General features: G+C 48.6%; 1 protein-coding gene and 2 non-coding genes across 3 annotated transcripts in view; 1 reads left to right on the top strand and 2 right to left on the bottom strand.

The window, feature by feature from the left end:
* Nucleotides 1-445: 445 nt before the first annotated feature.
* LOC126542584 (high affinity cAMP-specific and IBMX-insensitive 3',5'-cyclic phosphodiesterase 8B-like) overlaps nt 446-23,109 on the top strand; it is a 36,682-nt gene continuing 14,018 nt past the window's right edge. Inside the window, exons 1-10 of the mRNA XM_055077375.2 lie at nt 446-556; nt 3,553-3,743; nt 4,590-4,649; nt 4,862-4,919; nt 6,744-6,911; nt 14,932-15,167; nt 15,248-15,318; nt 16,608-16,675; nt 18,149-18,322; nt 20,612-20,844. Of these exons, the coding sequence (XP_054933350.2) occupies nt 446-556; nt 3,553-3,743; nt 4,590-4,649; nt 4,862-4,919; nt 6,744-6,911; nt 14,932-15,167; nt 15,248-15,318; nt 16,608-16,675; nt 18,149-18,322; nt 20,612-20,844 (1,370 nt within the window). The remainder of the gene's footprint in view (nt 557-3,552; nt 3,744-4,589; nt 4,650-4,861; nt 4,920-6,743; nt 6,912-14,931; nt 15,168-15,247; nt 15,319-16,607; nt 16,676-18,148; nt 18,323-20,611; nt 20,845-23,109) is intronic.
* TRNAD-GUC (transfer RNA aspartic acid (anticodon GUC)) lies at nt 1,433-1,504 on the bottom strand. Its single transcript has one exon. It is a non-coding gene; the product is annotated as a tRNA-Asp (tRNA).
* On the bottom strand, nt 21,120-21,303 carry LOC126542689 (U2 spliceosomal RNA). The gene has a single exon (XR_007601838.1). It is a non-coding gene; the product is annotated as a U2 spliceosomal RNA (small nuclear RNA).

Below are 23,109 nucleotides of genomic sequence, written 5' to 3'. Positions count from 1 at the left end.
TCTGAGGGTGTTTCGTATGCACAAAATAAAAAAAAAAGCATTCTATTTATTGTCTCTTAACATCAGACGTCTCACTTTGTGCTAGTGACGCCTTTCTATGCGCATGTACTACTGATTTTGTCAGTTTGTATTTTGTTTCTTGGATAATGTGCACTTATTCTTAACATTCTTGTATGTGCTCACATATTACTGTTGTAACCGATACGTGCTCATGAACTGCAAACGTCTGCTCTTTTATTGTCTAAGGAGGACAGGCATGAAAAAGCGCCTTTAGCCTTGCTCCCCATGGTTTGTTTTCTTTTGTAAACGAACCAAAATAAACTTAAAATTCAAGTTCTTCCTCGTTGCTTTATGTCAGCGATCAGCAGTGTCAAGCTGCGACACGTCGTATGAAGCGTTCAAATGATTATAACTATAGGCTTGATATGCGATAAAACACTTATCAATGGAGCTTCATAGTCGTGTTCTTCTTACCCAAACCTGTTACCACGTCTTGCAGGAAGGAACCGTCGCGCTCAAGTACGGCTCCATGTACTTCGCGGTACCAACCGTCAGGGTGAGCGCGCATTCACCGTCCTCGTCACGTGCTTTACCAAATGACTCAGCATGTTCAAGCACCACGCGAAGAAATTATACGCAGCTGGAATTCATTATTTTTACCCTTGTCATTATACGGGCTACCTGAGGTAGTGATCTTGGCTAGTTGATCTGCCTACTTGGAAACCGAGTTGAGCTAATATGGACAAGGACACACGCAAGAAGGGAAATACAAGGCGCTATATTGTGTTTTGCTCTTATGTCGGGCCTGCAGTCTCTTTAGCGAGTAGGACTACTAGAATTTCGAAGAATCGGATTCGGCTGGAAAACAAACTGTTTTAGTGCATATGCTAGTTAATATGAAAGCGCCCTGCCGGGATCATCAACGGGGAGAAAATTAGCTGTTTTAGCCTATACGTTAAAGGAGTGCACATTTCTGAGTCGATTTTCTGCATTAGATGAAGGTCTTGGACGTGGAAATCCACCAACAGATACTAGCAACCCTCGGGGCGCCCTAGGTTATTTACCTATAGCTATAAATAAGCACATGCACTCAAGAGCAGGTCATCGTAACGTTTGCGTTCGCTCCGGCTCACTCGTTCGTACTCTATGCTGCTACATCGGGTCTCACAGCGAGTAGCGTAGGGCCTGAGAAACACAAATGCTTGCTGGTCGAGATGAGTTACGCCCGACTACAACTCTAATAACACGTGCACGTAGCTTTCTCGCCGAAGAGGCCAACGAGCTGGTGGTCCATGTCACTGTGAATTACAGCGCACACCGGGACAAGGACAGGAGGTGTCGAGGACAAGCGACGACTTCCAACTTTATTTTTTATTTCCCGCGAGTAACCATATGCAAATGCTATAAAAAAAAAAGAGGGGAGAAAAAAAACCTCCCCGTCGGGGAATCGAACCCCGGTCTCCCGCGTGACAGGCGGGGATACTGACCACTATACTAACGAGGAGCGCTGATTCGGGTTCCTTAAAGACAGCTGACATGCTGTTAGCACTGATAAATGTTTCTACTTGGAGTACAAACTTCATTTTTAGCTACTGCTGCGGCAGCTGGAAGCAGAATAATTGCCCAAGGGATATACGGAGATCACAGCAAGGATTTCTTACTATGCCAGCATAAGGTTAGGCCTTGTGCATTTCGTGCCGCATCTGCGGAATACCTCGCCTTTAACATTTCTGTGCAACAGCGGTGTAGCAGGAGACACATTGCGCTCTATCCGTCGTACGACGTGTCGGAGTGCGACTCAACGATTCGCAATATACGGTGCCAACGAGCGAGCCGCGCATAGGCTCCGCCCATAACAGCAGCCCTGCACGCATGCTCGGAATGCTTCGCGTACTGGCCCTGACTAGGGTGGCTAGAATTGGGCCATTCTAGCCAACCTACCCTGACGGCGCAAACCAGACGTCCTTGCGCGGCGATAATTAGTTATACACAAACTATGTTATTCTAGGCACAACTATGCTAGCGGAAAACATTCCGCCATCGCGCGCCGTCCGCAGTCTCGACCAGGAACAACGAAGAGCGTTGGTGTCGACTCCGCTGACAGCCGCCGATCGCCGGAAGCCGTCGGGTCCGCAGCCGACAGCGCAGTTAGGTTGGAGCACATTAGGGTGCATTGGAAACGTGTGAAAATGCCCCTATGGAAAAGTGTGAAAATACCCTAATTTTTTGGTTTTTGCTTTTGGAAATGACTTCACTGCGGCTTGGTTTGAATTTCTAAATTGCAACATGCTCCTCAAAGTGAATCAATGAAAAGTTAACTAGTGATTTTTTTTTTTATTTACTACCTGCATGGACTTCGTGATTTGTAATGGTGATAATTTCCTCTTCTTCCTGAGCTTAACTTCGCTGTCACAGGCTTAAAGATATAAAATGAAAGGTGGTATATTTTTGTCCAAGATGTTGACTTTGTACGTACCGCAGATTTGAAGTAACAGTTTCCGGGCAGTACATAACTGTCGTGGCATCTCTTGGAACCGACTAAGGATCCGATACAACACAAGACTAACTGTGGATCTTGTGGCCTGATCTGTTCTGGCATTTACAATAATATAGTTACAATAGTTATTTACAATAAAATAGTTACGAAGTTCATTAAATAATGTTTAGGAGCCCGAAAATACTGTGGAGCTTATAGAACGTAGCCTACTACAGAACTATACTCAGAAGCACATGTTAAGTGAATGACCAGTAAATAAGTCACGTATAATGGCGATCTGAAGCAACAAAAATGTTTTAGTTTTTTTTTTACAAGAAATTGTCTTTGTCAGCTATTCGGCAAGCTGTCCTGAAAATTCACGACAATGGAAACTGTTCCTCTATTTACGTTCTTTCGGAAAGTTAACTAAATAATTTTTGTCTGCGGGAGCAATTATTGGAAAGGCCGACCACCCTCACTGTTCCACCTTTACCGTACCACCTGTTGTCTCAGCAGATGCCGAGATGAGGATCATGTCTGAACGTTTCCTGGACCTTATCGATCTGAGCCTCGATGATTAGCTAATAAATTAAACAGTCAGCCATGAACAAGCAATCGAATATATCGATATTTATGGCAAAACAGCTGGGAGCTGCGCACAGTTGGTTCACGCCCCCTTTTGTGAATCGTATGGAGATTTAATATTTAGCCTATCGATATGCGCATGTCTTGTACTCGAACTTCTTCATCAGCCTATTTTTGTCCACTGCAGGAGGAAGACCTATCCCTGCGATCTCCAATTACCCCTGTCCTGCGCCAACTGATTCTAACTTGTGCCTGCAAATTTCCTAATTTCATCACCCCACCTAGTTTTCTTCCGTCCTCGACTGCGCTTCCCTTCTCTTAGCACTCATTCCTTAACTCTAATAGTGCACCGGTTATCCATTCTGCGCATTACATTTACTATACATGTATTCAAACTTATTGGACTGTAATTCAAAGGCTGTCAGTTTTCTTTTTTTTTTTTTCTGATGCTTTGAGTGGCCATGGATCACCGGTGTCCGGTCCCATTGCAGGTGATGTTCGTGTTTACCAAAGACGACGCGCAGTACAACGCGCTCAAGTGGGCAGTCGAGAAGATGCACTACGTGTGTAGCCTGAGCACGACCACGGAGGAGGCCGTCGAGAACTTCCTCAACTGCCGTCCGCACCTGGTCTTCATCGACGCGCGGAGCAAGAACACCATCGACCCCATCCTCCTGTGCAGGTTATCATGCGGCTTAAGTGTTCAGAGCAAAAGAACCGAAGGTTTCTTTCGCGCTGTTTGCGTTCTAGTGTACCACGTTTCGAAACGAACTTCATTCGGAACTGGTCAGACTTTCTGCAGGCCTTGTATAGCTTGCTGAATAAGTTGACCAGAAAGACTAGAATAAACTGAATAATTTTAGCCTTACTGGTCATCCACTCACAAATTTCGTTCGGGAACCCGTATTCTAACAGCGATCGCTCTTTTGGCGGCAGCATTATTATTATTGTTATTATCATTTTTTTTAGTTTGGTAAGGTTAGGCAGCCTCCAACATACGCCTTAATGTCTAAGGACTCGCCATCCCCCGACGCTCTGTTCGACTTTATACTGCAAGTGTGGTAATTAAACAATGCCAGAAAAGAATGCGCGCATTTCCGAGCTCGCGACTCGTTATAGTGTATCGGCTGTCAAGAAGCTTATACCATGCTGGTAAGGCTACATATTTTCGTACAAGTGACAGTAAAGTTCAGCACATCAGTAGAGTTGCAACTATGGAGTTAGGTGTAAGTGCCACTGCTTTGTCGCTCGGCAACATACATGTGCAGGAGCGTTCGTACTGGCTTTATAACATGAACCGTTTTAACCGTGGGTTAGTTTACACGCAGATAAATCGTATAGTGTGAGCCACCCTTGGCGTAGCACACTGACATTCGATGGTCATTGCGGGATCTGTGACGCGGAGTGCAAGCTAACGATTGGCCGGAAAACGTATATATAGATAAAAGCGTGAATCATCTCATTTGAATGCGGTATAATACAGTGCATACCCAAGCTTTATCTTGTGTTGGTTCTTTATTTTCTGTAGGACGTTGTGTGGCTACAAATGGAGCCAGTACTCCTGCATTGTCGCAGTCGTAAAGAAAGGGTGAGTGGATTCGAGATGTTGGTGTTCAATAAGTAGCCATTGCGCAAACCTTATTTTATGACTACTCTCGGTGGTCCGAATCAGCTCGCACAGATCAGCCTAATGAACGCTGTTCAACTAGCATTCATTTTCTAATATAGACGGCAGAGTCGCGCACGTTAGCGAAGAGCGTTTTTTTATTATTTGACTGGGCTTTCTTTCTTGTGCTTCAGGTTGGCTGATAGGCAAGAGGCAGCTATCGTCCCGCTGCTCAGGGCTGGCTACAAAAGGGTAACTCCCGTGACAGCGTCAACATGTTCTTGTCCAGAGCGATCGAGTCTTCTATTCTTGCTACCGAAATATATAGGCGGGGGTTTCGTTGACATGCACCCTCAATATATTCATCAACACGTTGTGCACACACTTTATAAACGCCCGCAAAATAGCACAACGGTACTTCATTAGTGTTATTGCACAGCACAAAAAGCCGGTATGAACACTGGGGTCTTGTGCGCATGCGCCGTGGTATAGAATTTTGCAGCAAGATGGCAAGATAGGCTAGTTAATTGGTCGATGTTCATCGCGAAAGATTTTCTTTGAATTGCAAGAGCCGACGCACAAAGTGTGCGCGTCAGCTACGGTCAGAGTGAGTTGCCAGCTTATGACACACCAAGTATGTGTCAGCTCTTACGCGTCAAAGAAAATCATTCACGATGATACATCTGTGCGCTTAATTCTGCCCGCGCGAATTGCTATTAAGACTGTTTTTAGCACTGATGGGTGACAGCGGCCTAACTTTCTAGCATAATGCGATCCGCGTAGGTTCCATGTATACGTGTGCGTACCAACCCCATGGTAGTGCACCACTGTGGAAGGTATATTTTCTATTCACCTTAATGTGTGTCGCATGATCAGCTACCGCTATCGCAGTCTGTGGCAACCAGCTGGTTTTTCGGACTGAGTGGTAACCACTGCATCAGTTCGTGACTGCAAGGCCGTTTGCGATGTCGGTATGGTGTGGGTTACTGTGTTATAGTGTCTTTGACAGCTGCACAACCAAAACAGTCTCTCGAGGTTTTTCGAAACAACACGACTTGTGAAAAGGTCATAGCCGTGAGAACCGCGTCATTGTAAGGAATACTTATTTATTTATTTAATTATTTATTTATTTATTTATTTATTATACACTACAGCCCACGTGGGATATAGCGGGAGTGGGGAAAAGCAGACAAAATGTGAACAATAAATTTCGCCGTAGCGTGCAAAAGTCAGCACTATAGAAGCGACTATAAAGTGCAGAACAGTAAAGATAAATTCAGGGATAAATTCAATACATACTTAGTGCAGGGTATACAGTAGAAAAGGAAAAGGAATCGATATCTTTGATCAAAAGTATGTAAGAGAAGAATGTGCAAGATTATGCGCTATAGACAACACTGTCTCCAATGGATTCTAAGAATTGGAATAAAGACAATGAGCAAATGTTACTGGGTACTATAGGTCTTAGTGTTTAACTATGCGCGGGGAAGAAGCTATATATTTAAATATATCAGTACGTACAAAAAAAGGAAAGAAAAGTAAAAGGCGTAATATTAAGCGTCTATATGCTGGGTTCGGCTTATGGACTGATTAGCCACGTAGCAAGGCAACTGCTGTCGAAGAAGTGGCAAAATGCATGTACGCGTACAAAAGAAAACAGTTGTTTCAGTTGGCGCCTTTCGAAAAGTAATTTCAATTTTAACGAGCGAATAGCTATAGTAGCCTGCGAGAATTCATGGTCGAGCCTCGACAGAAGAACCTGGCGACTTCTGTTTGGACTGGTTTTACAGAGTGTACACTGTTTTTGCACGATGAAACCCACTGGTGAACCGTTCAGGCACATTTAGATTATGGGGAAACGCAAATATAGATTGCGTTCAGCGTTCGTACGCTATATAGCCGCTCGGGATTTAGCAAGACCCAGCTTAGTCTGGGTTCACGCGTGCGCAAGCCCATTGAGTCGCCTAATATATATCTACTGAAATGCCCATGCGGATTACGTTACGCTAGTCTCAGCGCGCAGAAATCACGAGCAGCACATAAAACAATGGCAACGGCTATTGGTCCCAACCGCAGTGGATGCTGGAGACGGGCTCGCCCATGGTGTGCCTCAACGAGGTCATCCAGATTGAGCACAACGACCTCATGCACTTGTGGAAGCTAATGACCTCCGAGGCACTGTTTTCTGCGCTGCACTATGTGCGGGACGGTGTCATCGTCACTGGGCCTACGCACGAAATACAGGTGGGCTTTGTGAAATAAACCGCCTCGTGTTTCCCAGACGATCGTCGAGGCGAAAAAGCAGCAGTGCTAACCTTGCGCTAACCCTGCCACGGCTCGATTTGCCGGCGGTGTCTGAGTGCAAAAACGTCAACTCAAGTCGTCCCTCGTTAAGGGACACCAGCCGTGGTTACCGTGCCTTTCATACGCGTATTCTGCCATTTGCAGTATATAAGCGCAAACTTTAAGCTTTTGAAGAGAGCATATATGTCGCCGACCAAGGTGAAGAAATTAATGAAAACGTTACCTTTCGGCCCCCGCACGGCGGACGCCTTGTTTACACGATTTCAAACCATGTGGGGGCTGAAATGTAAAGCTCTCTTTTCTTCGTGGCTCTTCAATATCAGACGAGATTGCGTCAGCTTCGCGACTTCATTTTAAGCTTTTTGCTGTTCGGCAAGCTTGTGTAGTGGTCATTGTAAGTGGCGTTCTCTATATCTGCGCAACCATGTGTTTGCCGAATCATTACGAACGTGTATTGAAAATTTTTATTTCTTCAATTTCTTGTAGTTTTGTTTTTACGCACGTGAACAAACTACGCAAGGTGCAGGTACACACGCACGCACGCGCGCACGCACACACACGTGTGTGTTCTATGTGGGATTAATAAATGGAACACATAACAAATAGTGAGTAGAAGCTAGGCGAGCCGTTCGTCTGAATGGTACGTGTTTAAACCTACATAACGTGCCGTAGGCAGTTTCGCCATATAACCAGCGATAGACATTATCACGTAGACAAAAAAAAAAAAGACAGATTATAACCGGCGCCAGAAGAACGGTATAAAAGTAAGTTCAGTGGTACTGACGTTCAGACGAGCTGGTTCGACATAAATATGAACCAACCAACGAAAGCCATGCAGACGAACAAAAAACAAAGAAATTGGGCGAGTGGGTGTCAATTTATGGTTCCTTTGTCCTTGTGGTTTTCGCTACCGGTAATTGTGAGAGAAATAAAAGTTGCAAGTGCGAATTTTGGATGTGATCACAACCCAATTTATACATAAGCTTGCAGCTATCTACGTGTGCTTTCCGCATTTGGGAAAATTGGTATTAGCTAACACCCGTCGGCTCATCTGTTGGATACGGACATAGATTTTTTTCCTTTCGTTTCCTCACGAGGGAATTGACGCTGGTACCAACCTGGAACCCGAATTCAAAACAGCTATAAACGCGAGGCTGCAGTTTTCGAGCATCTTAAGACTCGTACGCTTCTGAGAAAGTGCATAGTACAATGAATAGCACTCCCTGCATAACTCTTGCTCGCGCTTCGACAATTCACTTGTCATGGCGACCAGAGGCTTACTCGGCGAGGGCAGATTCGTTCTCACAAGATGTTGGCACTGAAACTTATTTGTTTCTTAAGCCTGACTACCAGTCTTTAGGCAGGAGTGGGCGTTAAAAGAAACGCAGTTCCGATGTCACGATCGACGACACGCCACACGTGGTCCCGAACTACCGCTTTATTTTCCGGCACGCCAACCTTCCGCACCACACAACCACACTCCGAGTTTCCCCCTTTTTCCACTCTCCTCCCGCCCGCTCGCGCCGCTGTCCTCCCCGCACTCACGCCACCTGTTCGTCGCTCAGTCAACTACCGTCGATCCCGCGCCTGGCCTCCGAGAACCGCGGCTCCTCGTCATGGGTCTTGGCACGGAGGAAGGAAACTAAGGAGAGGCCCTACCCCCTCCGCGCGCTAGGAGAAAAGTGTGGCGGAAATGACGTAGTAGGTTCTCATTTTTTTTGCTGCTTTTTTATTTTTTTCTGTTGTATGGCCACGCCTTTTGGGCCACAATGGCGGCGGCGTTATGGTTTTGAGCGCTCACACGTGTTGCTCTGGTATGTTTCGGGCCGCGGCAAAGGCGCTGAGTGGGCGGGTTTGCGTTAGTCACCGTGTCTTGTTGCGCTGTGTTACCTGCACCGTGCTCTGCCAGATGTTGCGCGAGCGCGCGCGCTCCGCGCGCGACACCACGCGCAGCGCGGCGTGGTTTCGCGAAAGATGTAAACAAGCGAGGAGGGTGGCCCAAAAGGCGGAGCATCGCCATGAGCAACGCCAAATTCCGGCTTCACTTTTGCTTCACAAAGAGTGACGTCAGGGCCTCTCCTTAGTTTCCTTCCTCCGTGGGTCTTGGGCTGGCTTGCCGCGGGTCTTGCGCGTCACAACTCTCCCCCCCCTCGAATCGTGAAGCTGTGCTGGTAGGGAGGGGCCCTGGCTCATGGTAGAGCATCAACTGATCAGCATGGGCAGTAGTTCGATGACGTCCTGTAGCAGGATCGCTCAAAACAAAGTTATTGTCACCTAATCGTTTGATTACACAATAAGGTCCACTTCGCCGCGGTGCCAATTTCGCCGAAACGCCCTTGGCCGCATCACTCAAGGTATGGGAATCCAGGAGCACAAGGTCACCCTCTTTGATGGTTGTTGCCTGACGATGACGGTCGTAACAGGATTTCTGCACCTTCCAAGCAGCTGCCTGATGTGACCGAGCATACTGGAGGGCCTCTCCAAGGCACCGCTGGAGTTCCGCAGCAAGTGCATGGTGTGCTGCTTTTGGAGGCTCTGTGTCTTCCTTGTCGCTTGTAGGTTCCCATGGGGTGCGCAACTCGCGGCCGTAACACAACAATGCTGGAGTATATCCGGTGACAACACTCTCGGCAGTACGCATGGCAAGGGCGATCTCAGGTATGTGCCGGTCCCAGTCTTTGTGGTTGGAGCAGTATGCCCGTAGACACTGCTTAATTGTGCCATTGTGACGCTCCACCATTTGGCCAGCCGGCCGGTAAGGCACTGTGTGGCGATCTTTGATGCCCCAGTGTTTCAAGAGGTTGCGCCATAGTGTGCTAACAAAGGGCTTGCCATTGTCACTGGTGATGGCCACAGGTGTGCCATGGCGGCAGAAGACTTGCACCATGCACTCCAGTATTTTCGCACTTGTTGCTGCTCGTAGAGGGAAAAGCTCTGGGAACTTCGTAAATTTGTCAATAACTACCAGCAAGTATTTGTGGCCCCGGGGTGTAGATGGCAAGGGCCCGATAATGTCAACACTGAGCTCTTCCATGGGTGATGTTGCCCACTGACTGCTCATGAGGCCCTCTGGTTTCTTGCGCCGAGCTTTTGTGCGCTGACAGACAGTACAGCACTGCACATACTTTGATATATCTGCTCGCATGCCCAGCCAGACGAATCGTGCAGCCACACGCCTCAGAGTTTTGAAAAATCCAGCATGGCCTGCAGTGGGATGGTCGTGGGCCACCTTCAGTGCCAGCTGCCGCAAGTGACTAGGTAACCACGCTACCTTGTGGTTGCCTCTTTGCTGAACCAGCAATCCGCTTGGCTGCAGTTCCGTTGTTTCGGCCAGATCACGAAAGAGGCGATGATCAGGGTCCGAACTTGGGAGCTGAGTCCCTTGGACCACTGCCTTCAGCTTTAAGAGGCGGTCATCACGAGCCTGTTCTTGTACCAGCTGTGTTGTGTCACTCAGCAGCGAAGAGTCAACCTCCGAGGCCACAGCTACTTCATCAAATGTAATTTTGCCTTCAGGTTCTGGAGCAGCAATGGGGAACAGCGTCTCATGTAGGTTGTCACTTGGGTTGTCTTCACACTGGAGAGGGGCTCTACTCAAGGCATCAGCGGGTATGTTTGCCAGCCCTCGTCTGTGCTTGATTCGGCAGTTGAAGCCCTGCAGCCGAAGAACCCAACGCTTGACCCTGGGTGAAGCTTGGTCGGTATGAAACATCCATGCCAGGGAGGAGTGGTCACAGTGTATTTCAAACTCCGTAAATTCAAGATATGCCCTGAACTTGTCCACTGCCCAGACTACTGCCAGGCATTCCCACTCCTGGACAGTATAATGGCTCTCGGCTGCTGTAAGGACTCTGCTAATGAAGGAAACAGGCTGCAGACCATCAGGGCCAGCCTGCAGCAGCACAGCTGCAATGCCAATGCCACTTGCATCTGTCTCCACCACAAAGGGTCGATTTAGATCTGGGAGGCTTATAACAGCATCCTGAGCTAAGGCCTGCTTGAGTGCAGTGAAAGCCTGTTCTTGGCACTCCTCCCACTGCCATGGCTCGTTCTTCTTCAAAAGGTTGGTCAGTGAATGTGCCGTCAGTGAAAAGTGAGGGATGAAGCTTCTATAGTAGCCGGCAAGTCCCAGGAAGGCTTGCAGCTGCTTAACTGTACTGGGTCTAGGGTAATCCAGCACTGCACGCACCTTGTCCTCATCTGGTCTGCACTGCCCAGGGGAGATGATGTGACCTAAAAACTTGAGGGACTGACGGCAGACCTGTACTTTATCTGGATTAATCGTAAGGCCAGCACCCTCAATGCGTTGTAGCACTTCCCTTACATGTTCAACATGTTTCTCCAGTGTCTCTGAGTATACAAGGACATCATCTAAAAATGCCATAGCAAAGTGGTGATTGATTCCCTGCAGCACCCGGTCCATTAGGGTTTGAAAAGTTGCTGGACCACCTGCCACCCCGAAGGGCATCCTCGTAAATTCAAATGTACCTTGATGGCAAATGAAGGCCGTTTTAGCTATGTCAGCCTTGCAAACAGGAATTTGGAAAAACCCTTGGGAGAGATCAAAGCTGGAAAACCACATTGCTCGGCCCAACTGCGCTAGCAGCCAGTCAGTTCGAGGCATTGGGTAGGCAGGTACTCGGGTGCGTGCATTTAACGGACGGTAGTCCACAGCGAGCCGGTAGCCTCCAGACTTCTTTGCAACGAGCACTGGGGCGCTAGTCCATGGGCTGGTGCTTCGTCTTATAAGGCCCTGTTGTAGGAGGTCATCCACACAGCCCTCAATGATCTTCTGCTTCTTCGCATTCACTGGACGTAGCTTGCATCTCACGGGCGCACTGTCCCCCGTGTCAATGAGGTGCTGAGCCAGGGTGGTACATCCCGCAACTGTAGTAAACAGATGGTTAAAGTCATCGAGAACTTTACTCATGCTTGGGTGTAGTTCCCTGGTGCCAGCCTGATGCATGTTCTCTATGCCTGGAACTACAAGCACTTCTTCAAAGAGGCTGTGCAAGTGGTACGACTCTCCATCTTCTATTGCAAGTGCTGTCGCTGGGTCCTTTTCACGCTTAGCAAATGGCACCATGCACTGTGGATCGGTTCCAATCGTCCACCCACCCAGCGATACATGTAAAGAGATGCCTGTTGCTGTTAAAAAATCTCTGCCCAGCACAATGTCCCGACACAAGTCTGGCACACACAGGAAGCGTTGATTGCGGCTGCTTGTGGCCCACTTTATTTTGCACTTGAGGGAAGTCGTCGACTGAGACCAACCTGTTGCCAGGCGGAGTGCTTGTTCCTGTGTCTTGGGTTTGGCGCCCGCCTCGACCGCTACCCTTGCCGCCGGCAATCCAAGCAAGCTCACACTCGAGCCTGTGTCCAGTAGGGCCTGGAACGTCGTCCTCCCGATCTGCACTTCCAGGAGAGGCTCCTTGTTGCCGGCCAAGGCCGCTACTTGCAGCGCAGTCTCGTAGGTGCTTGCCGGTGCAGCACCTACCGTGCCCCGTTTCCCGTACACTGAGAGCGGATATGTCCGATCCCGTTGCATTGGTAGCAGCGGGGTGGGCCGCCACGCCGACCTGTAGGGCACTCGCGGGCCATGTGACCGACGCCTCCGCAGCGATGGCAGTTGAATTCTCTTTGGTCACGCGGCTGGTACCTTTGGTGCTGTGACGGCGTTGAGAGATGTGGCGTCCTTGTGGCGAATGCGGCCAATCCGTGCAATTGGTCTCGGTGGTAGGAGGGCTGTATCGCCGCGGGGTGCAACGGCCAGGGGGATGCCGCCGGCGGATACTGGAACGGCGCGGCAGCCGCTGTGATCAACCCTCCGGGTTGTGTTCCCGGCACGCCGGCCACGTTTATAGTCGATTGGAAGGCCAAGTCCCTCGCGACTTGGTCAGTCGGGGGTGGTGGTGGCTTGTACTGCATGCGCCTCCAGAAACGCTCCATGAGACCGTCAGCGGCCTTCGCCAACTCCGCGAGACTGCCGAACTGTCTTCCCTCCACCAGATCCTGGAGTTGCGGGTGCATCTGCCGCAGCACGCGGTCAACCTTTTCCGACTCGGGCACTTCGCCGCCAATCCGGTCGTAGTAGGCCGCGATGGTATAAATAAATTCCTTTAAATTTTCTTGGGGATGTTGCGTCCGGTGCTCCAGCTCTTGTTTCAAGCGGCGCTTCGCGTCAATGGAGGAGAATTCCGCAATAAACGCCGCAGTGAACTCCTCCCACGACGCAAACGAGTTCACGAATCGCCACCACAACTTCGCGCTACCTTCCAGCGCAGCAGGCACAATGTGCGTAAGCCTCTTGTCAGCTGCGACACCGCTGACCAAACAAAACGTTTCAAGCCGGTCCAAAAATTCCTCGGGGGACTGATGGTCGTTGAACCCCTTAAACCTTGGAGGCTGACCTGGCTGACCTCCTGTGGAGCGCGGAGCGCAGTCGCTCACCGGTTGAACCGCCGCCGCCGTTGTCGTAGAACCCATAGGCACTGCCTCGGCCGCCATCAGTCTTTGTCTGACAGCTGCCGCGATTTGCTCGCGTTCCATGGTAGATCCGCTCGTCTGCCCCAGCAGATGCTGTACCAATTGTTCGGGAACGTCCACTGTCTCCATGTTCACGTAGATCCCGGACGAGCCCCCACTTGTCACGATCGACGACACGCCACACGTGGTCCCGAACTACCGCTTTATTTTCCGGCACGCCAACCTTCCGCACCACACAACCACACTCCGAGTTTCCCCCTTTTTCCACTCTCCTCCCGCCCGCTCGCGCCGCTGTCCTCCCCGCACTCACGCCACCTGTTCGTCGCTCAGTCAACTACCGTCGATCCCGCGCCTGGCCTCCGAGAACCGCGGCTCCTCGTCATGGGTCTTGGGCTGGCTTGCCGCGGGTCTTGCGCGTCACACCGACTAAAATATCGCAAGAACAGAAATGTCGGCGGAATACTGGCACATACGAAAAAAATAAAGAAGGAGAGCCAGAAAGCAACGCAAGGGGGCGCGCGATTGTAAAGAGGAAGGATTGTAAAAAAGGAATGAAGAACGACTGAGGAATATGGAAGAAAGTAAACGGACTGGGAGAGTGTTGATGTATCTGTACAGGAAAAACATTGATTCACAGTGGAGGAAAAGCACTACGAAGCTTACCAGCAAGTGTGCGGCCTGCACGGTGGGCAACACAGCAACAAAGGACGTCAAGCGGAAAGTCAGAGAGGCTGAAATAATCTCATGGGTGGCGGCGATGGAAAAGAAACCTGCCATGAGTAACTACTCAAGAGGAAAAAACGGAATCAGGAAAGAAACAATTTATGATAACTCAAAGGGAAGCTCATTACTTTTAGAAGTGAGATCGGGATGCCTTAGAACACGCACCTATAAAGCGAGATATAAGAAGGAAGAATAAGCATGTGCTTGCTGCGGTAAAGCTAGGGAAACGATGGAGTATGTTTTATTAGAATATGAAGACGTGTGCCCAGCGGTCGGTTTAGGCACCACTGGCCTCCTTGAAGCCCTTGGGTTCAGCGAGAGCAATGGAAAAGTAAACATGTCCGCAATAGAGATTAATAAGAGGCGATTGGAAGATTGGTGGAAGAAAAGTAGGGAAACGACAAGAAACTGAGACGTACAAAAGCAAAGTTCGCAATAGGGGATCAGAAAATTTGGTTGTGGGAGTTCATAGGTTTATTTTTTCTTCTTTAACTTAGGTGGGACATTAGGGAGTTTAATAGCAAAAGCTTGGTGGAGCAACCCACCGCCCCGTTCCAAAGGGGATGCTCATAACATCCATCCGAAGGATGAGCGTGCTTGTTCCCTCCAAAGCTTTTAAATGTAACCGCTTTCTGTATTCCTTTCGCTTCTATCACAGCTGCGTCAGACGTCTGCAGGCCATCAGACTTCCAGAGTCGAGACTCGAGCGGAAGGAAAGCTTACAATTGCATTCCCTCACGCGCGTGCGCAGTTTATGAACCGCGCGGCCGAGAAACTGGTGGGCTACTCGGCGGAGGAGATGTTGGGCGAGGACGCCCAGGAACTGCACCGCACCGATTCGCTCAAGGAAGACGTGGCTGCAAACATCAGCGATCAGCTGGACAAAGGGCGTGCTTGGGAGGGCACTCTATTCAATCGCCGAAAGACCGGCGAGTGCGTGCCTGTCTGGAGCAAGATCGCGCCCGTGGACAACAGCGCTGCGCCGGGGTAATCATTGTGACATTTAGCAGTCGCCAACCGGTTGTCTCGCCCAACCCGCATCGCCTTCTTTTGTCGTTTGCGCACAGGAAGCTGGACCACGTGGTGTACATCAAGGAGAACCCTTTCCTCATGGATAAACCGTTTCCTCCCGAGGCCGGTGAGCTCTCCGCGAGTCTGTTACGCTCGTAAAGGGTTAGCTCGGGCTAGGTGACAGGCCCGCGTTGCGGTGATTACTTAAGTGCGGTGTCACATTTAGTGTTTGCTGCCGCTCGTTTGCTCAGTACGTCGTTTAGCATGCGTAGTAACCTGTGCCCGGGCTTCTACAAGGGCGACTCCGAAACGGAGGCACTGCAGCCCCCCCTCCCCAGCTCTCCACCATCTTGCCGGCGCTTGTTCTGACATACGACTTAGTCTTAATCCAAACGAGAGACAGATTCAGAAGAAGGTTGACATTTAGAGCTATCAAGAGTTATCGAACAAAGGGATGCCCAAGACTGCAGACAAAGACAAGTACTAGCTTCGATCGGATAAAGAGGCGCAAATTTTTCTAATCTTATCTGAGTCTCAAATATCTGAAGGAAGTTAAGTTTTATCATGCCGACAATGTATAAACGTGGGTGGAGTCTTCAAAATAAAACAAACGGAAGCTAGCGTCTGCAGGTTCTGTCTAAGCGTTTCTACCTCTGTCTTCGTTTTAGTTTCGCGCCCAATGATCTTTTCAATACAGACAAAGAGTAATCTGAAAGCAAGTCTGGCCCCCAGTAAAAACGTCGGCTACACGTGGCAGAAATTTAATTAACGGCACAATTGAGGAAATTGGAAGACGGCGCTGGTCTGTGCAACGTAAATGCTTTTTGTTAAACGTTTTTCTTCGCATGTTTCATCTCTTTGCCAGAAAGGAAACTCAATTCTTATTTGACGTCAAAAGGAAAAATCGGAACGATTAAGCGCACTTTGCAAGTATTAAGTAGATGCGAAAATGATCGCTTGGTTCGTATAGCAAGAACGCAATTAAAGTGGCCTCTCATTCAAGCAGCGTAAAATCAGGGCGGCGAAAAAGAACGGCGAACGCCACACTCCTTGTCTCAGACTTATTTTCCACCGTCCAGTTTTTGTGGTGTTCGCTTGTTATATCAAAAAAGGAAATCACCTTGCTTCAAAAACAATTTTGCAGTTCCTTTGTTTTCTGTGAAGTTATCACCTATTCGCGTGAGCAGTATAGCACAACTGACATTTCGACAAATCTTGAGCAATGAAATTCGCTAACATATCTTAAATAGTAAAATAATAACCTCCTTACATGAAGAACCAACAACGTTAATAAACAATGTCTGTGCATGTTTCTCCCTTGCGTGTGTTCTTTTAGCACCCTAAAGTCATGTTTTCCAAATAGCACCAACTTGCCCTAGAAGTTTTAGTAATAGCAATGTTAATGTTCTTTTGCAGTGGTTCTGAGCCGGAGACAGTCGTTTGCTAAGTACCACGCAATGGTAATCGAAGCCCCTGTCACAAAGGTGAGTCACCATGGCTTGAAGAAATTTCTCGTACAGAGCCGAATAAAAGCCGCTGGCAATGATGGAAGGCTTACATTAAAGCTGCATTTGCTGTAGGCGCGCTACCAGCACGCATGCAACATGTTTTCTTGCTCTACGATTCTTCGACCCTCCCCACCCTCCCCGCACTTAAAAGCTGTATAAAACATTGCATGCTGTTGAATTAAAATAATTAAAATATTGTGTACGCTGAACGTCCACATTTCTAAGTTTAAGCGTGAACTACTCCATCTCTGTAAATTGTCAACATCTTTTATTTAGCACGTACTTCTTTGCAGGCAAGCGCTCCTGTGTGCAAAAGTAATAGCCCCACGTCTCGTTTTACTCTTGTTTTGCCCCAGAGCGCAAATGCATCGCTGTCTCCTATTTTAATTTAATGCCTACGAATGATGTTACACCGTACGCAAATTGAAACGAGAGCTATGGGGTCTGCCTCTTTTGTGTTTTGCTCAAGGACTTCTAGAGGGAATTATAGGGTCACCGCAAACCGTTTAACTACTGGCAATGCTGATACACATGACTACGTGGCAGAGGCTCTACGAGCATGGCTATTCTCATCGGTAGCGCCTGGTCTGCTCTCCGTCTCACCGAAGTACAGTGTACTAGAATCTAGTGCACTGTACCCGAAGTAACCTGGCGCCATGTTATCCGCGCCGTCCGGCGGTAAATGCCGGAACAGCCTCTGGTTGCCAGACGCTGGTGGCGAAACCGAATCACTTCAAACCGAAACTGTGTTCTCTCACAGGCTCGAATCCAAAATTAGAAATAACTTTCAGCATAATGTCAAGTTGTCATCCTCGGGTATTTCTTGGCAGGTGTACAGTCTCTTAATAAACTTTAGTCATGGCCAACGACGCATACACACCGCGCGTACTCCACAAATGGCTCCAAGATAGTCAAGCAACGACTGCCAACACTTGTGCCCGATAAACAGATTTTCAGGAGCCGTGCGGAGCAGATTTACGCCAACTCACTTGTAGCTGTGCAGATTTGGCGTAAGGGAGATCTGACATCCAACACTTAGCATATCCTAGCAAACCTAATGCAACCCAACCAGAAAGCCATCGCCACATACAGCAGTCAACGTTGCCAATTTCGGGTGTGTAGGGGAGCTCGATGGGCCCATGTGAGAGCGACCGAACTGAACATGCACCAAGTAGTACAACGGTCCGCATAGACCGGAAGAGCAGATACCTAGATGAATATGTACTTTAACCAACAATCCATAACCCCTTTACCGCCCAATCCTTAACAGTGGCCGAAAGCCGTTCCCTTTCTTGAAATAAAGGCTTATTCATTCACTTCCTGCGTTTTCATAGCTATAAGACGACAAGAGCTATGGCACAAGGCCAGCTCCACGCGTCCAACGCAGATGCGCATTTTCTTGCTGTGCAAATCATTGGTGGTCTTCACTGCCATACTTGTGGCTGACAGGTCATCAAACTACTGATGGCGACACAAGAAAACAGTCCACCTTCCGTGGCGCAAGCCCTGGATAGTGTCATCGACATCCTGCACTCTACCGACCTATACAACCCGCAGCTGGCCGCCGGGCAGGAAAAAACCGAGGACCAGATGACCACCGACCTTGTCGCGGGTCTCACTGGAGTACGTTGTTCTCTCCTCAAAGTCGGTCATACATGCCTTGGCTTTTGCCAACCCAGCAGGTGTATAAAGCCCGAAGGGATATAGAGTTGATGTGTTCAGAAATATGTGGGAGCACTGCTTCAGTGCACTTTCTTGGAAGGTGATGCAAGTACACTCTTAAGCAAAATTACACCCTTTTGCCACACAACGATAATCGTCATATGTCTTGTCTGCATTTCCTTTCTTTAATGCGGCGAGCCCGGTACTTCCCTGTAACGAACGGCATGCGCGTTATCAGCATGACATAGCATTCCCGACAGGAAAGTAGCGGGCGCGGCGTTTTCAAGAAAGGAAACGCAAGCAAGGCAGATGACGATTATTGTCGTGTGGCAGAGATACACCCCAAAGGGTGTAACTTTGCCTAAGAGTGTATGCACATCACATCTCTTTGCTGAAATGTATAAATGCCAATTTATCCTGGAATAGCGTTCTGTCTCGCTTATTAATTCATCTTGTCCTTGCACTACGTTATCTTGTCCTTGAACTACAATAACCCTCTTCAAGTGGCATACCAACAAGCTTATGTGCTCACCACCGTCGTTCTCATTGCGCTATCAAAAAGCAACGGTTAGGAGCAGTTCCAACGAATGTTTCATGCAACTTGCATAGCGTTGACGCATAGGCTCTTGCACAGCAAGGCTTGCATGGGCCCCCTGACAGTGAAGTCCGCCATATGTTTGCTGTTAATAGTTTTAGTCGTGTAGCGTTCTCTTATCATCCGTACGGTAATATGGTAATATTCTGTCTTGTGTACCGGCTCCGTTTTGCCGTGTGGTAAGATTTACCGTACGCGTTAGGTGCGTTTCCATACGGTAATGCGGACTTGAATAAAACTCTCCTTTGTCTTTGCTTCGTGACTTGGTCAACGCAACTTCCCTCTGTTCTGTATATTTATGTGCGCGTTCATTGCCTCCCTGAACTGCTAGATTCAGTTCTGTGAACTGGCCGTCTCTTTGCGACTACGTCGACCGTGTCATCATTATTGAAGCGTGGCGATATTCGAGGCATATCACAGTGTGTTGCGCGCCATGACAGCCTAAGCTAAAGTTTTTCCGTCGCTATAGACTGAAGTTACCCGAGCTAAGCACGAGGTCGCGAGATCGAATCCCGGCCACGGCGGCCGGATTCCGATGGGAGCGAAACGCGAAAACACCCGTGTGCTTAGATTTAGGTGCACGTTAAAGAATCCCCGGTGGTCCAAATTATTCCGGTGTCCCCCACTATACGGCGTGCCTCATAATCTAATGGTGGTTTTGGCACGTAAAGCCCCATAATTTAATAATAAGTTACCCGCACACCAGGGTGGGCTTTGACCATCTCCGTTGGTAGTTGTCTCTGAAGCTCATTTACCTTGTCACGGACCGTTTACTAAACAAAAAGGAGAATAAAAGAAATAAATTACTAGAAAACGTATTAGTATCGTGGACCATAAGAACCAAATGCATGTTATATTTCAGTTGGTAAAACTCGCGTTTTAAAAGATTCGCGTGCTACCCGTGTTGCAATAGACGAATTACAAAACCTACAAGGCAGCGTTCCTTCAAATGTTAGGTGCAATGAAGCGTCTGATGGCACATATTCGGCTTCCGGAAAAGCCTGCTTAGTGGGGCTGAATCCCTTGGTAGCGCCTCCATTGACACTTCTGCGCCCCTTATATTCTATTAATTTCATTTGAATGGCGATGTCGCGAAGTTGCTTCTTGCGCGCAGCGCAGGCATTGTAAACTAAATGGCGCAGTGCAGGAAAGCTGCCTTGTACGTGTTGCAACTCGTCTATTGCGAGTGAATTTGCGTGGAAAGGTGACTGTTGTACGCACAAGACGAGTTTTTGACGTCTCATTCCGTTGAAGACTAATCGAATTCGACATAAACCTCGGCTTGACATGATATAAATCTTGGTATTTGACACGAATAGCTGTCGCTGCTTATAGACAGGCCGCCGCAAACGCGCCTCGCCGTGCATCTCGCTCGCCGATCCGATAAGCCGTGCTCACCAGTGGCAGGGTAGCGCGACGAAACGAAATTCTTTCAAGCGCGCCGCTAGGGGGCGTAAGCAGTGAGAATCGGTTTCCCGCAAGACGACAGTGCGACCTGGGACAGAGCGAGCGCAGAGCAGGCTTAGCTATTTTGACGCACAGCACGGCGCCGCCGCTTCTCGCTCGCAGACGGGCCAGAAACCAACGGGCGTCCGGCGGCTGTCTCACGAGACGGCGCTGATGAAAGGTATTGTGCTGCTACTGCGTCCATATAGGACGAGCCGAGCGCCCATCGTTCGCGTAACCGGGCCAAGTCCTTATGTGCGTGGCGTGCCACCCGGGCGTCGGCGGACGCAGTGAACGTGGTGAAGGCGTCCGCAACCCACGCTGGGATGACCGTGACGTTGCCCAGTCTGGTCGCGGCGCCGTCCAGGATCAAGGACCTGCTGGAAGGAGACGTCAAGTGGGAGTTCGACATCCTCGAGCTGGAATCCCTTACGGGACGCAGGTGCGTGCAACCGGAAAGAATGCGATATAACTTATGTTCATGCCAGGTATTTCATTTTTGTTCGTTTCAACGTTAGCAGGAATTTTTAAAAGGGGCCTGCGATGTACCTTTAGCGCGAATCTACTCATTGAGCTAGATTATTCCAAGAGCGCACATTATGCTTGCACGAGAAACAAAAATACATAATCGACTACCAAATCTTCACTAGTGAACTTTTACACCGAAGCTTTATATATATATGGCTAGTTTCCAGCGGATCGATGTCCGTAGACCAAAAGCCATGGGCCGGTCCCGAAGATAGTGCAATACCGAGCCGGCCCGCCCGCGGCGGAGGGGAAGCATGGTTGCAGCACTGCGCCAACTTGCACAAGTATGTTTAATGTCTTGGTAGCAAACTCAACCCGTATCAGATATTAAGCTGATAAGAACATATACTACACTTTGACCCGCGTCGGCTATGTCTACGTTCGCACCGTCCTCTCTTTGTCGGCGTTCCGAGCGCTCGCGTATCTATTTTCCTTCTAGTGGTCGCAGCCCTCTCGAAACGTCACGCGTGTCTAAATTCCTGCGGCTCCTCGGAGCGGCGGTCCTGTCGCCCACGCGAATGTATATAAAGATCACGGTAAATGAGTCCATACCTACGTGCAAAATCCTGTGTCACCTCTGTGACGTATGCTAAGCAGCTTCGCTGGTCCTCCACCTTCACAGAGTGGAATGGCTTACGATTTTTTAACCAATTGCTTTAGCGTACCTATTGCTATTTACGGATTCAATCCAGCAATTTCTGAAGGCACATTCACTCGGAACGAATATTGAATCTATTACCAGTTTCGAGGTATGCACCGCCAGTCTTGTGGTAAAAAATGCACTGCTGTTGTTCCACCTGTACTTTTTTAACAGAACGTATTCTTATGTACTGAAACTATAAGATTACTGGAACGTCAATGTGTTTCGTCTCATACTTCGCACGTTGGTGTCATTCTCGGAACTCGTTCCCAGTGGATATGACTTGCGAACTCATCAGATACTTCGTGAATTGCAAGATGTACCGTAATGCAACTGGTTTGAAAGTTAATTAGCGAAAACTTGGTAATTTGTCGATCATGCTTTTCGATTTATTGTGCAAATAATATCCTTTTGGAGTAACCCAGCTCCAAAAGCAGAATTATGCTGTTTGCCAAGGGCAATTTTTAAAGATTCTGTTAACTAATAAAAATGTAAACCTATATACGGAGGTTAACTTACAGAAACGTTATTTCCATCGAAGTTTCAATATTGTACAGTGACAAGCTCTGTGACTTGCCTAAAATCAAACTTCGGTGGTCACAGCGCACTTCGCACGCGTTTGACGTAACGTTACAAAATCGCGAAGTGCGACCACGACGCGTGAGTCTTGATACTATAGCAGAAATGTTAGTCTTACTTGACGGGGCAGGTATACTCCCATCGTATTTGAGCCGTTGTGGCGCAGAAAAAGTAAAAAAAAATCTACTAAATTGAGTCGTTGGTTCCCTTAGAACGCAATCCAGTCCTTCTTTTCCCATAAACTATTAACTATATGCCCTAGTATATACTGTCAAAGTACATGGCATCAAGTACATGGTATATGGTGCTGCAGGAACTTCAGGGCGTCGTCGCAACACAGCTTTCGTTTCCTGTCAGGGTTTCTTCCAGGGTTTCCTGCCGCTTCCTGTCGGAGTAAAAGGGGTCTCTTTGACATTGCAGAAGGGCAATTTTACCAGTAGCGCGGCCTCCTTTTGGATGGCGGTAGTTATCGGCATCTCCTGGGGTGTGAAGGCCAGTTTTCTCACACATTCGGTGCCCGCGCGATTAACTCGAGATGCGTTCAGTTGTCACCACCTATTCAACGGTAACGCGCATTGCTGTGGCTTCGTTAGTTCAACCGTCTTTGTTTAGACTGATCCAGAAATAGGTCCAAGAAATAGATTCAGTTCGTAGTCGACTGGCCTGTATGCACGAGAAACGAGTTGCGCCCGGACAAAACGCCAGTTGCGTCTAACTTGTCCTTTTGCTTCATTATTTCCTCCAGTGACGGCTCGCCGCTACAGTGGCAGATCCTCGGAACCATATAAGTGCGATATGGATTAGATAAGGCGAAAAATGAAATAATGCGAAACAGCGTCCGTCATCAAGCCCTGCAATAACCCTTAAGAGGAAGCTTTAGCTCGGGGTCAACTCCGACGCGGCCTATTCATATACATGTAAAACGCAAAAATGCTTTTCTGATATAACCACTATACCGCT

The sequence above is a fragment of the Dermacentor andersoni genome, chromosome 2 (assembly GCF_023375885.2).
Source record: "Dermacentor andersoni chromosome 2, qqDerAnde1_hic_scaffold, whole genome shotgun sequence".
Taxonomy (NCBI): domain Eukaryota; kingdom Metazoa; phylum Arthropoda; class Arachnida; order Ixodida; family Ixodidae; genus Dermacentor; species Dermacentor andersoni.
Note: the sequence above shows the minus strand (reverse complement) of the source record. Positions and strands in the feature narration are given on the sequence as shown.